This window comes from Mustela erminea, chromosome 18, assembly GCF_009829155.1.
Source record: "Mustela erminea isolate mMusErm1 chromosome 18, mMusErm1.Pri, whole genome shotgun sequence".
NCBI classification, from domain to species: Eukaryota; Metazoa; Chordata; class Mammalia; order Carnivora; family Mustelidae; genus Mustela; species Mustela erminea.
In genome coordinates, this window is record NC_045631.1 from 7,064,066 (window position 1) to 7,078,601 (window position 14,536).

Sequence of the window (14,536 nt, forward strand, 5' to 3'; positions counted from 1 at the left end):
AGGAGGCTAAGTTGTTGAGCGTATTGCTCTTAAAAGAACACAATGGACAGTTAAAAGGAACTGAAAAGAGTCCGAGACATACTGACATTTTCCAATACCCCACAATGGGTCCATATATTGGAAGCAATTTCTATTTTCAGTTTTCTTTCCTCCTGGCATAGTGAAAATCCACAATTTTACGACTGCGTATAAAGTTGCACTGCCTTGTGAACTCTCCAAATTCATCCTTTTTTCAAGCTTTAAAGGGAAGGACTACCACTCCAACATTCCATGATGGGACACACAGGTTTATAGATTTCCCCCTCTCTATTTTTCACCCAGAGAATTGAGACTCTAACATGTAAATCCGTTTGCACATTGAAGATGTTTCAAGGACCAGACAGGCTTATGATAATGGGGATGTTTCCCCAACAGGCCTTGAGGTTTGGGTTTGGAAAGAGTCATTTTTCTTCTGTGATTACAGGATACACCAGGAGAATAGGTAGGGTCTTTTATTTCTACAAGAAGAATTTTCTTGGACAGAATCCCAGCCGCACTTCCCCATGTTTGGCGATCATAAGCTCTTCCCTTTCCCTGATTCAATGGAAATTAGACACAAAGTTCTGGGGTTTCTAGAAAATACGGCAGAAAGAATTTGCCTTCCTCTGCAATTTACTCAGAAGCTCAGGGCCCTTGTAAGTCCTAACACATCCGTCTGAATTTTGCTGTTTAACAGAAGTGGGACGTGTTTACTTCTTGCTCTCTTGACATGATGGTTGTGTCAGGTAGCAAGAAATACAGTCAATGGCACTGTTGTGGAGGCAAATTGAAACTGCAGGACTTGAACTTGAGAACACCTTTAGAAATGTTTTATCAGCCTGTGAGGTTCCCACTCGAAGTTGACAGATTCCACTTCACAGAAACTCAATTATCTGTTTGTTGGAAGCGGTTTCTGGATCTTGACTGTAAAAACCCAGTTCAATGAAGTTTCTTGTTAGTGCTCCTCTTGGCCAGACAGGACGGTCAACATTCATCTGCTTACTATGATGGAATCGGTCACGGAGTAAGAGGGAGAATGAAAGGTTGCAAGGGAAAAACTTAGGGTGATGAGGGGAAGAATTCCCAGCCAAGCATTCATTAGAATTTGTAGACCTGTTTCAGACACGCACTAGCTGGTGGTGTGTAGGATGATTCGTGCTACGGGGGGCTCTCCTGGGCATCACCGCCCATTAGAAGCACCCTACACTCCACCAGCGTTGGGAAAACCGAAGTATTTCCAGAGATCCCCTTGGGAGGCAGAGTGGTCTTTGGTGGGGAACCACTGTTCTCCCAAGTGTTCACTTGCTTGTCTGGAAAATACAACTCGTGGAGAACAAGAGAGTGGCTGTCGGTTTAAGGGGGCAATGAAAGGATAATCTGCTAGATGAATGTAATGCACCATTATTATACGTGCACCTGTAGATATCCACACGTTGAATTAGTAAGTATCTTCATGTGTAACAGATTTGGCCGATCTCAGCCCGCAAAACCGGAGGATGGTGTTGAAGCTGATCCTCTTTACAACAGCAAAATTGAGAGAGGAGAATTCCCAGACACGTTCGTGTTCGAAACCGCCGTGCGACTGGTTAAAGAGAGGATTTGAGGGCCAAATGGCGATTTGATCCACTAGGTGTATTCTAACTTTGAAGATCTTGGAAATTAAGAAAACTACAGAGGAGCAATACTCCTTGGGTAATAAATATTCATTCTCTAGCAGCTTATTAACCTCCAGTTCTTAGAATCAATGAATTTCCCCTAAAAGTTACTAAGTGACTGAGAGATGTTTTTACACCATAGATGGGGCTTCAAAGGCAAACTGTGCAGGATAAAACTCCAGATCTTAGTTGCTCTTCTAGAGAGAAAGAATGCTCTACCCCTACCAAGAACGTAGGTCAGTGGCGTGACCAGGGAGCCGATGGCTCGGAGGAAGCATGGCTAAGACATTCGAATCAAGAACCGTACCTTTTAATTGGTACAGCTACATGGACAAAAGAGATCTGAAGCCACACATAGCAGGACTAAGTAGAATTCCTGTTCTGGAAGAACTCGAGTGAATGGACTCTAGGTCTCTAGATGTTCTGCTGTGATCTAGAACTTTTGACACTCGTACGAATTTTAAATTACAAAGTTTTCCTAGAAGGCTCTAGAGTCATTCATTATTTAAAACATAAGAATTAAAAAAAATCTACATGCAAGAGGTGCTTTGAACTCAATTCTGTTCTTTTATTATTTCTTCACACAGAAAGAGGAAGACTGCCCAATACAATTGTTAGATGCACTCCTTTCCTTGTGCAAGCCTTGTCGGCCTATTGCCAAGCAAATGCTTACAAAAGGATCAGAGGCACAAACAAAATGCGTTAAGAGAAAAAAATGGAAAGAGTTTAAGAGGAGTATCTTGTTTCTAGAAGTGATGATTTAAGTACAGTGAAAACAGGGTGTTGCATTGGAAAACTAAGGGCACCAGAAGGGACGAAAATCTACTGGGCAAAGGAGACCTGGGAATTATTTTTCTTTTTAATCCTCATAAATGGAATAATCACACAGAAATTCAAAGGTTTGGAGCAATGTTGGAATATCTAGACACTTAAGAAATTTTGCCCCTTTTTGCCTGCATTTTAATCCCGTGTTAGCCCTCTCAGGAAGATTTATTTCACCTGATGCAGCTTTTAGGGTTGATGCACATTTGCACTCTGCGTGTTTTCCAGCAACTTTAGTTTCCTTGGACTGACAACCCTGGAGAAATAAAGAATAACTACTTAAGAATACCATACTGTCTGCGCCTTTAAATTTTCAGCAGATATGGAAAACTTCCACGAGATAGGAGACATTTTCCTCTTGGGTTTAAACCTGTAATAAAATGTTGCTGACAGACTAATTATAAATGTTTTATATATTTTGTGCATATGTGCTTCTCTCTAAACCAATTTAATTCCCATTAATGCTAATCTTGTTAATGCCCACTCAAAGAGGAAAGGAATACTGTTAATAAACTATTGATTTATTCGAGCTATTTAAATGGGAACGAGAGAACTAGAAGGGAGAAGAAAAACCTCCGTTTTACTCACATCTGTATTTCTTAGAATATTTTCCAAATATTCATGAATATTCCGTTATTCTTGGTGTGAACAGGAAGTGGGTAAAAGTAAAGTGACAAAGTGACAGTCCTCCACTCATGAAAAATAATAACATTTATTCATCTTTTTAGTATTAGCTCCAGGATGAGAAATGAGATATTACAAAGAGAAGCAGATTTTCTTTGTTAAAAAAAGAGGTAAAAAAAAAAAAAAAAAAGATAAAGGAAAATGAGATGCATTCAGTAAGCCCTTACTGAAGTGTGTTTTTCTTAAAAAAAAAAAAAAAGTCAAAACCAAAACTACTAATTAGTTCCTAATACTTTTTGTCTTGTTCCTAGTGTGATTGTCCATCTCGTTCTCCAAATAAGAATCCAGTAATTTCTCTGAGCCTCAGTCAATCCGAGAGTTCCAACCTCAGGGCATTTCAACTTGCCAAGACTGGCTCTTAAAAGATAATGTGCCCAGGTGTCCTTGAACCCTGGTGATTCCTCATGACAGAGCGTCATAGGGCTGGCCAGGAACTTTCGAAGGCAACAGGAAACCCTCTCTGTCCTGTCTCCAACCATCCCCAAACTAGCGAACCGTTTCTAAAAGTAGAGCTGTGTTACTTCTCATTCTCTCTGAAAAAAGGGGCATGGGAAAGGGAACAAGTGGACGATGGGGTTTTTGCCCAACCTCCCTGAGACTCAGTTTCCTTATCTGTAAAATGGGGATCATCATCTCTGCTATGTTCTTCTACCGCATCGCATAAAAATGGAAGAAGGTGTTTTATTTGAAAACACTGTGGTTAACTGTGAGATGGTGGGCAAACGTGCAGTATTATTAAATGGGAAATGGTTTTCGAGAAAAGGAAAAAAAAACGAAAAGGGAGGAAATATAAAGAGAGAGTTTTATCTGGGACCTGTGAAAAGAGACAGAAAGAGAGAAGCAGAGACAGAAACAGAGACAGATTTACCCTTAGGACTTCTTTGAAAGTTTTCACGGCGACCGACGCTCAGAGTCTAGAACTATGCATATAAACCATAAAACAGAAATCAAAAATTGCAAGTATTTCGATGCGTGAGGTTTTCCTTTTTCATTTATCCAAATGTTCCGTGCCCGTGACCCACAAAGATGGGAGCAGAGGTGAGAACACTCTTAACATTCATTGGGGAAAAAAAAACAAAAAACAAAAAAATACTGAAACAAACATTTTCAGCACAAATATTAAACTGCCTTTCCTCTAGCGATTGGTAAAAAAATATATTATACTTTGATATTCTTTTTTCTTTTTAAATTAGACGGTTATCCATCCCAGCCGAAGTCCTGGCCGGTCATCTGGTAGAACTTCAGGTTGAACGGCCGGTAGAACTCGCGCAGCCTGCGCACCACCTCGCGGTCGATCTCGGGGTGGGTCCTGCCCTTGGTCTTGCCCAGGCAGTGGGGCTTGCTGCTGCCCTCGGCCTTCTTGAGGCAGGGGAAGCCCTTGGTCTTGTTGAAGTAGAAGTGCTTGTCCGTGATGATCCTCTTGAGGCCCAGGAAGTCCTGCACGCGGCCCAGCTCGCCGGCCGGGTCGCTGATGAGCCGCTCGCCGCTCACGAAGAGCATCTGGCCGATGGGGAAGTGGCGCAGCCAGTGCTCCAGGTGCTTGGCGTAGATGCCGATCTGGATGGCGCTCCACGAAGTGTCGATGAGGCCCGTCGTGCGGTTCTTGAACGTCAGGCTCTCGAAGGTGGGGATGTCGGGCCGCTTGGACAGCGTCTGCGTGTAGTCCGAGATGGCGCGGGTCACCGGGTCCCGCACCACCACGATGAGCTTGGTGTCCTTGGACATGGCCGAGATGCGCGCGGGCGCTTCGCGGGTGACGAAGTAACTGGGGGTCTTCTCCATGGTGATCTGGCCCTCCAGGGTCCTTGGCATCAGGTCCCTGGGGAAAAAGCAAAAGGGCCTGTTAGAGGCTGCAAAGGGAGCGCTTTCCCTGCTGTACAGAGAGAGCGCACTGCAGGGAGGGGAGTGTCCTACAGACTCGGGAGCCTGGGGGGGTGCCTGAGCTGCGGTGCCCACCCTCCCACTTCCTAGATGGAGAGATTGCACAGACTTCTCAGGTTCCTCGTGTATTCATTTATTTATTTTTTTTTTTAGGATTTTATTTATTTATTTATTTGAGAGAGAGAGAGAGAGAGAGCGCGGGCACCAGCCAAAAGGAGAGGGAGAAGCAAGTTCCCCCACTGAGTGGGGAGCACAACACGGGGCTCGATCCCAGGACACTGGGCTGAAGACCTGAGCGCAAGGCAGACCCTTGGCCCACCCAGGCGCCCATTCCTTGGGTATTTAATGGGAAATAGGAATATCCATCTCACACGATTGTTGGGACGATTAAATTAATATAATATCCTTCAATAGTTCCGAAGAGGGCCTGGCACAGAATTTAAGTGCTACGTAATTTTTTATTTTATTTTTATCCTTAACCCACACTGCTGTCAGAAAGTCACCTTCATCAAATTCTTTTGGTAAATTAGACTATCCTAATAATAACACGATCACACTACTAGGAGACGGTATTAAAATACCCTGAGCCTATTCTACAGTTTTCTTTTTTTTTTTTAAATATATTTTTTAAAGATTTTATTTATTTATTTGACAGACAGAGATCACAGGTAGGCAGAGAGGCAGGCAGAGAGGGAGGGGGAGGTAGGTTCCCCGCTGAGCAGAGAGCCTGACGTGGTGCTCGATCCCAGGACACTGAAAGCATGACCTGAGCCAAAGGCAGAGGCTTAACCCACTGAGCCACACAGGCACCCCCTATTCTGTACTTTTCTTACAAAGGAGTTCTATTTAATATAAAGCCACTGCCTGGTACGCAACACTACTTTTCTTTAGAATTTCTGAATTTTCCTGTTAACAAACCAGACTTATTAAATAATCCATCGTTTATCGAACTTGAAACGCCATCACTGCGACAGTCTGTAGATCTTGGTTCCTCTCAACTGGGCCCAGTTATTGTTATTATCATGTATTTTCCCCACGACAAAGTGAATTCTGGCTCTTTGCTGTTCCAAACATTCTTGATTCTTGTCTGCTTGTTTTTCCTGATGAATGTATGTTAGGATCACTTTGCCCCGTGGAAAGAAAAATATGCCACTGGGGTCTTGACAGAGCAGACGTTCCCACCTAGGTCAAGCAAACAGTACCTACTGAGAATTGGTGGGTGTCAGGGCCAATCAAAAAGGATGAACCAGAGAGAAAAAACCTATTTACTCTTCCAATTTAAACATACTACCATTACATCCACTATTCGATATTACCCCACTGTCTTTCTAATCCCAAGTTTTATAAGAAACAGCTCTGGCTCAAATCAGTATTAGAATAAATATAGCTGGGGACTTATTTCAATAACCACACTAAATTTGTCCTCTGATCCATTGGGAGAAGGATCAACCTTCTACATATTCTCATACAGGATTCACTTTTATTCCTGGAATACAAGCCATTTCCATTTGATTCTGATAGATTTTTCTTCTAATATCATTCTGGATTTGGTTCATCATTATTTTGTTCCAGATTTTTCATTCATATTCACTCATGGGATGTTCTTGTAGTTTTTCTTGAGATCAATAGCTTAATCATTGGCTGGAATATGAATTATTCCACCAATAAAATTAGTTGAGAAATGTTTCACATTTTTCTTTATCCTAGAAGAGTGTAGGTAGCAAAATAATTTTTTTTTAAGATTTTTAAAATTTATTTTCTTGAGAGAAAGAGAGAGAGAGATCATGGTGGGGCAGAGGGAGAGAGAGAGAAGTGGACTCCCAGCTGAGCTCGGAGCCCAACCTGGGGTTCAGTCTCAAGACCCTGAGATCATGACCTGAGCTGAAATCAAGAATCAGACCTTTAACTGACTGGACCACCCAAGTGCCTGGCAAAATAAATTTTCTTTCTTTCTTTCTTATTTTTTAAGATTTCATTTATTCATTTGACAGACAGGAAATCACAAGTGGGCAGAGAGGCAGGTACAGAGAGAGAGAGAGGAGGAAGCAGGCTCCCTGCTGTGCAGAGAGCCTGATGTGGGGCTTGATCCTAGGACCCTGAGACCATGACCTGAGCTGAAGGCAGAGGCTTAACCCACTGAGCCATCAGGCACCCCTAATTTTCTGTTGCTTAAATTTGGTGGGCATTATCTTCAAAGCCATCTTATACTGATGCTTTTGAGGGTAAGGATAGGAAAGAAAGGAGAATTTTCAAACCTATCTTTTCAGTTTCTTCCATGGTAATTGGTTTCTGGTAAATACTCTGCCTTGTCTTATGTTAATTTTGGCAACTGATGTTTCTAAAAATCACCCATTTGTGCAGTGAGTTACATCAGCAGTCTGGACTGTGATTTGATAGTCCCCAGGGTTTTCCTGTTTTTTTCCCTTTCTTTCTGCTTTCTAGATTGTTTTCTTTTTAATTTTTATTTATTTTTAAAAATTTTATTTATTTATTTGACAGAGAGGGATCACAAGGAGGCAGAGAGGCAGGCAGAGAGAGAGGAGGAAGCAGGCTCCCTGCTGAGCAGAGGGTCCGATGTGGGACTTGATCCCAGGACCCTGAGATCATGACCTGAGCCGGAGGCAGAGGCTTAACCCACTGTGCCAGCCAGGCGCCCTGTTCTGTTATCTTTTTAAATTCAGTTATTTGCATTTTACCTTCCTAATCCTCCCCTTTATTCTTCTTCTACCTAACGATCTGCTGTTCTAATTTATTTAGCAGGATGCTTCATTATTTTCAATCCCTTTTTGCAAGTAATAAAAGCATTTTGAAGCTATTATTTACCTCTTTACCTAAAAACTTGGTCAAACTTCATGTTTTGACATGTACTGTTGTCATTTTTATAAATATTTACTTAGTTAATTGTGTTTTGTACTTTTTATCTCCTTTATAGCCCCGGTGTGATCTAGGATTGCTTTTGTTTTTACTTTTAATTCTAATGGTTGGAAAATAATGTACTTTGTGTTATGTGAATTTGCCTTAGTCCCACTTACACTATTTTCTAACTTTATATTAAGAAAAACTTCAGACACAGTCCCAAGTAGAGAGAATTGTAATGTCAATCTTGTGTACCTTACATTCAACTTCAAAAAACAACCGGTGGCCAATTTCATTTCATTCATAACCCTCTCCCTTTCTACTCCCTCCTCCATAAATGAGCTACTTTCAAGTCTGTCTCAGACATCACATCAACTAGTTCATAGACATTCTGGTCCCCCAACAGGTGTTAGGAGGATGCAGAGAAAGGGGAACACTCTTGCACCATTGGTAGGAAAGCAAACTGGTGCAGCCACTCTGGAAAAGAGAATGGAGGTTCCTCAAAAAGTTAAAAATAGAGCTACCCTAAAACCCAGCAACTGCACCACTAGGTATTTACCCCAAGAACTCAAAAATGCTAATTTTCAAAGAGATACATGCATGCCCATGCTTACAGCCAAATGATGGAAGTAGCCCAATGTCCAATGATTGCTGAATGGCTAAAGATGTGATTGATACACACAGTGGAATATTACACAGCCATCAAAAAGAATGGAATCTTGACATTTGCAGTGATGTGGATGGAACTAGAAAGGATTATGCTGAGGAAGATAAGCCAATCAGAGAAAGACAAATACTACATGATTTCACTCATATGCAGAATTTAAGAAACAAAACAAATGAGCAAAGGAAAAACAGAGGGAGACAAACTGAGAAACAGACTCTTAAATATAGAGAACAAACTGAAAGGGGAGGTGGGTGGGGGGGGTGGATGAAACAGGTGATGGGGATTAAGGAGCGCACTTGTCATGAGCAGAGGGTAACCTATGGAAGTGCTGTATCACTCTAGCGTACCCCTGAAAGGAATATTACACCATATGTTACCTAACTGGGATTTATGTAAGAACTTTTAAAAGACCCATTCTGCTTCCCATTGTCATTATTTTTGGCACAAATTCCTCAACATCTGTAGCAATAAGCCATTGACCCTTGGCTAGTTCTGTGATGCTGGGATTCTCAGATTTTTGTTGTCTTTGGTATTTTAGTCTGGTTATGTTTGCTTTTATCCTTAGGGAAGGACATGATAATTAGATATCTGATTTCTCTTGCTCTTTGTTGTTCTTTCCAGAAACCTGCAATTCTTTTTGCAAAAGAACCTTTCATGTCACCCATCCCCCCACTCCCTAAATATACCTTTGGGTTTGGGGAAGATCAAGCAGCAACCAAAATTCAGTGTTGCCGCAAAGCAGACCCAGGTAGCGGTCAGTGCCCACGCTCACACTGGTGTCACTGCACGACCTGAATTCATGGCCTCATCACCGTGCCTCTCCCCATAGAGAACTGAGAAACTGGCCAGGCCAACCCACTGTGGAAGCTTAGCTTACACCTTTATGAGATGAGCCAGGAGATCCATCCAGACATTGTTTTAATAATTCTGTGAAGGAAATTTGATCAACTCTGTGAAAAAAGTCTGGGTTAGCAAAAGCAAACACTAAGCACCAGCAAAAGTGATAAGAAAGAATATTTGGTGATTAAAAAGAAAAAAAAAAGTCTGCATTCTTGCCTTTTTTCCTGTGATCTCTGACTTTTAACTAGTCAACCTCTTTATTTTTGGCCCATAAGATGGAGAGAAAATACTTCGTTCAGAAGCTACTCGTTGGGGATCTCAATCTTCCTCTCTCCTGTCTCAGAGGAACATAGAGATCTCCAGCCGCCCTTTTCAGCCCAGATTCTGGCTGGAGATTGTGCTGCATGAGAGGAAATCCCACTAATATCTCTGAAAAAAGAAACCATATTTTCCATCCTTTCAACAGAGGCGGGGAAAGAGCAATCCAAAATAGGCATTTGAAGAGGAAACAGCTAAAATAGTATTTCAGAAGAAAAACACATTAATGACTGTCATCTCTGGGATGCGGAAAACAGACTGGTTTGCAATGGGGTGGTGGGGGGAGAGGGCGACAGTGGGGAGTCCTAGCAAACCGGAAGCTGCCTATAAGCCGGTTTTTTCAAAAAGAAGTGATAGTCTAAATAAATCCTTAATGAAGCTTATATTGTAGAAGGACTCACAATAGGATTCTTTAAATCATCATCTCCTTTTTCATTTCTTTATTCATTTTCTTACCGCAATTTGAATCTCCATGTTTAGAGCAGAGCTCATCTATCACAGAAACCGAAACACGTGTGTCACTTGGAATACCGTTTTTCAAAGTGTTGAGAACTTGCAAATCGTCCTTCCTTACCTGAGTGAGACAGACACTGTGACTCTACTCTGTGCCAGGACTTGGGCCCGAATGGGCAGAGAAAAAGCCACCCCAGTTATCATGAAAGCTTGGAAAAGATACCAGACAGGCTAATAAGGGAAAAGAAAGGTGTGTATAGTAAGATACATTAAGTTTCCCTAAAGATGGGACAAGTTGGGGTGGGGAGTGAGAAATACGACTGGACGAGGGAGGGGTGGCTCCTAGGAGGCCCTAATTTCCTGGCTCACCAGGTGATGCTAACGTAACTTCACTTCTAAATAGTAATGCAGATCTGGAGATGTTAAGAGTAGGTATGGGGATGTGGAAATGGATAGAAATCAAAATGATAAGGAAAAATCAGGAAAACTTATTTATTTTTTGCTCTGAAGGAAGGCAAGGGTTAGAAGGGATCTCACAAGCAAAGTAAGGATTATTACAGAGTGGGTTGCACACATGTGCTCTTTCTCCCCAAAGAACACAACAGCCCCAAAATGGAAGCAACCCAACAGTTCATAAGCAGACGAACAGAGAAACAAAATATGCTCCATATCACACAAAGGAATAGTATTCAGTCATTAAAAAGGAAGGGAATTCTGACACCTACTCCAACATGGAGGAACCCTGAGGACATCCTGCTCTGAGAAACTAGCCTGTCACAGAAGGACAAATATTATGTGACTTCACATATATGAGGCCCCTAGAATCGTCACGTTCATAAAGACAGAAAGTAGAATGGCAGTTACTAGGGGCTGAGAGATGGGGAGGGAGTTGTTTAATGGCTTGGAGTTTTAGTTTTGCGAGAGGTAGAGTTCTAGAAAATGATTGCTCCACAGTGTGAATGCCCTCAGCACTACTGAATGGTACACTTAAAAATGGTAAACATTACGTGACGTCTATTTTTACTGTATTATCAATTAAAAAAAAAAAAACCAAGAAGACAAGGTCTTCAATTGCATTAGTAGAATTTAATTAGAAAAAAGCCTTTTTGGTTTTGCAGATAATTAAACATTTAGCACAAGGTGCTGAAAGAGGCTACAGTTTTGCTTTCCTCTTGCTGGACCAAAGGGGAATATAATAATTTATGTGCTATTATGGAACTGTCTGATTAGGAAATAATGTTCTTTAGCCTGCATCTGCCCACCACTGGGTAGGTGACCATGAGCTAGTCATCCAACCTTTCCAATCTCAGCTCACCTTACCCGAAAAATCAAGCCAAGGGACTGGGCAATCTGGACCATAAGCAGAGTTGACATGACCATTAGGGTAAGGAGCATACCAAGAACTGTTCCTTAAGAAGGTGATGCCTGGTGTTTAGAATTTTCAGCTGCCAGGAGAACCCCATCTAGTCCAGATCACAAGAGTCCAGAGAAGGTCAGAACCCCTCTGAAATATTCCTGCGACAGCCACACACCTGTCCATTAGAGACCCTATATGTATGACATTCCAGCAGTGACAGTGCCTGGTTTGAAGGCCACAAACTGGCAAAACCAAGTTATTTGCCTATTACGATGGGAGAGAGGGGAGCTCAGTTTTTAAGGGGAATCAATTTCTTCCCATGCCATGTGGCACAGTTATTTCTGGAAGGGAACTGCTTGGTAACACTTCCATGTGACTCGGGATATTGTGCCTCCTGGATGTCCTGGGGGCTTCATTTTGGATCCAACCAATCACATTGGGTTGAATCATTGTGGGCCTACAGTTATTTGAACAGTTTTCTAGTGGTCTCTGGTATAGGAAACAGCCAAGTACGAACCATGAGACAGCTGCCAAATAATTTATTTTTACTTAAGCCCTAAGCTGACTGAGTACTTCATGGTAAGAGTACAAAGGTGACCCAGAAGGCCTTCCACCTGCCACACTGTGGACAGGACAGATCTGCCTCCATGACAGCGCCCCACTTATAGTCCCAGAGGCAAGGTCACCACCATCTGCATCACCCTCATCCGCATGGTCAGTGGCACCACCAAGAGGCAGCCCTCGAAGGCAATGAACTACACATATTCATTGCACATACCACACACTCAAGAAAGGGTAAGAAAGAACCTACCTCATGTGCTTCACCCTACTCCTTTGTTCCAAATTCCCTCTGTCCTCATACTGTCCTCCCGTGCCTGCACCCTTCCACCAGAACTGCTATTAGCCCTCTCTGCAGGTCTTCCTTAAAAAATTACCCTCCCTCATTGCATTATCCACATGGAAAAATAAATCTTGATATCTCACCATATGGAAAAATCAACTCCAGATGGCTGGTACATATAAATACAAATGATAAAATAATATAACTTTTGGAAGGAGACCTAGGAGAGCATCTTAAGTTTCTTAAAGGAAGAACCACAAAGAACAGAATGATGAATTGGACTATATTAAAAATAAGAATATCTGTTCACCAAATGATACCAATAAGAGAGTAAAAAGGCAAGCATGAGAATGATAGAAAATACTTAAAATACATATACCTGACTAGAGATTTACATCCATCATATGTAAAGAGTTCCTACAAATCAATGAGTTAAAAAACTAGACATCAGGAAAGAGAAATGGGCGAATGTCTTGAATAGGCACTGCACACGAAAAGCAGTATCAAAGAGTCCATCAACGTATGAAAACATACTGCACTTCATTAGTCCTCAAGGGACTACAAATTAAAACACAATAACCTTCACCCACCTGAATGGCTTAAAATAAAAACCACAGTGAATTCCAAATGTGGCAAAGATGTGGAACAACTGTTGGTCTGAGTATAAATTGGCATAATGACTTTCGGAAAACCATTTGGAACGATCTACCAAAGCTGCATATATGTGTGTGTGTGTGTGTGTGTGTGTGTGTGTGTGTGTGTGTGTGTGTTTGTATATGTATATATATATATGTATGTACACATATGTGTATATGTATATGTACTTACACACATACATGTACACACATATGCATGTATATGTATGTGTATGTGTATGCACACACACATATATACGTGTGTGTACATACATATACATAAGTCCCAGCTATTTTGCTCCCAGGAAATATAGACAGACATCATACATATGCCCATCAAAAGTCATGGTCATGAATGCTCACAGTTAATCATCACAGCCCCAAAGGCCAGCTCCCTAAAGACCCATCAAAAACAGAAGGATGTATGTATATATTTATATATGTATATGTAGATACATGTCTATATATATGTGTGTGTGTGTGTATATCTTTTTTGATTACATAAACAATGTATTACATACATATATGTATATATAAATAAGATATACATGAAATACAGAATTGGCATGAATGACTCACCATTTGTGAATGAATCCCATAAACACAATGTTGACACACATAGCCAGTCACAAAAATGTATGTACTGTATGATTTCTCTTATAAAATTTCAAAAACAGCTAAACCCCACCTACAGTGTTCGATGTCAGGGACAGTGGCTACCCTTAGGGGAATGAGTGACTAGAAGTGGGCACAAGGTGCTTCTGGAGAGGTGGGCATGTCCCACTCCGTAACGTGGGATTTGTGTTCTTTTCTGAATTTGGTTATACCAATAAAAAGTTGTTTTGAAGGAAGAAGGAAGCTCCCCTTCCTCTAAAAAAAGGGGGGGAGGGAAAATGTTTCTCTTTAAGGAGAGGTGAGACCAATTTTTATATATTTTTTAATTTTTAAAAAAGATTTTATTTATTTATTTGGCAAAGAGCGAGCGAGCACAAGGAGGGGGAACAGCGAAGGGAGAGGGAGCAAGGACCCTGCTGAGGGAGGACCCTGACGTGGGGCTTGACTAAAGGACTCTAGGATCATGATCTGGGCCAAAGCTGCTTAACCCACTGAGCCACCCAGGTGCCAAGAGGCTAATTTTTTTTTTTTTTTTAAGATTTTATTTATTTATTTGACAGAGAGAGAGAGATCACAAGTAGGCAGAGAGGCAGGCAGAGAGAGGGGGGAATCAGGCTCCCTGCTGAGCAGAAAGCCTGATGCGGGGCTCGGTCCCAGGACCCTGAGATCATGACCTGAGTCGAAGGCAGAGGCTTAACCCACTGAGCCACCCAGGCGCCCCCCCCTTTTTTTTTAAGTTAAGATTTCTGCCTAAGAATTCTCATGAGGGCAAAACATTATTGATTTTATTATAAAATACAATATTGAGGGATCACCTATGTCTCCATAAAGACAGCATCATTTTATAGGAAACTCAAAACTGGGAATAGGAATGTAGACCCATCTTGATTCTGC

At 41.6% G+C, this 14,536-nt stretch overlaps 1 protein-coding gene across 1 annotated transcript in view; it reads right to left on the reverse strand.

The window, feature by feature from the left end:
• Positions 1-2,223: 2,223 nt before the first annotated feature.
• HS3ST3A1 (heparan sulfate-glucosamine 3-sulfotransferase 3A1) overlaps positions 2,224-14,536 on the reverse strand; it is a 94,264-nt gene continuing 81,951 nt past the window's right edge. Inside the window, exon 2 of the mRNA XM_032321787.1 lies at positions 2,224-4,998. Within this exon, the coding sequence (XP_032177678.1) occupies positions 4,377-4,998 (622 nt within the window). The 3' untranslated portion in view covers positions 2,224-4,376. The remainder of the gene's footprint in view (positions 4,999-14,536) is intronic.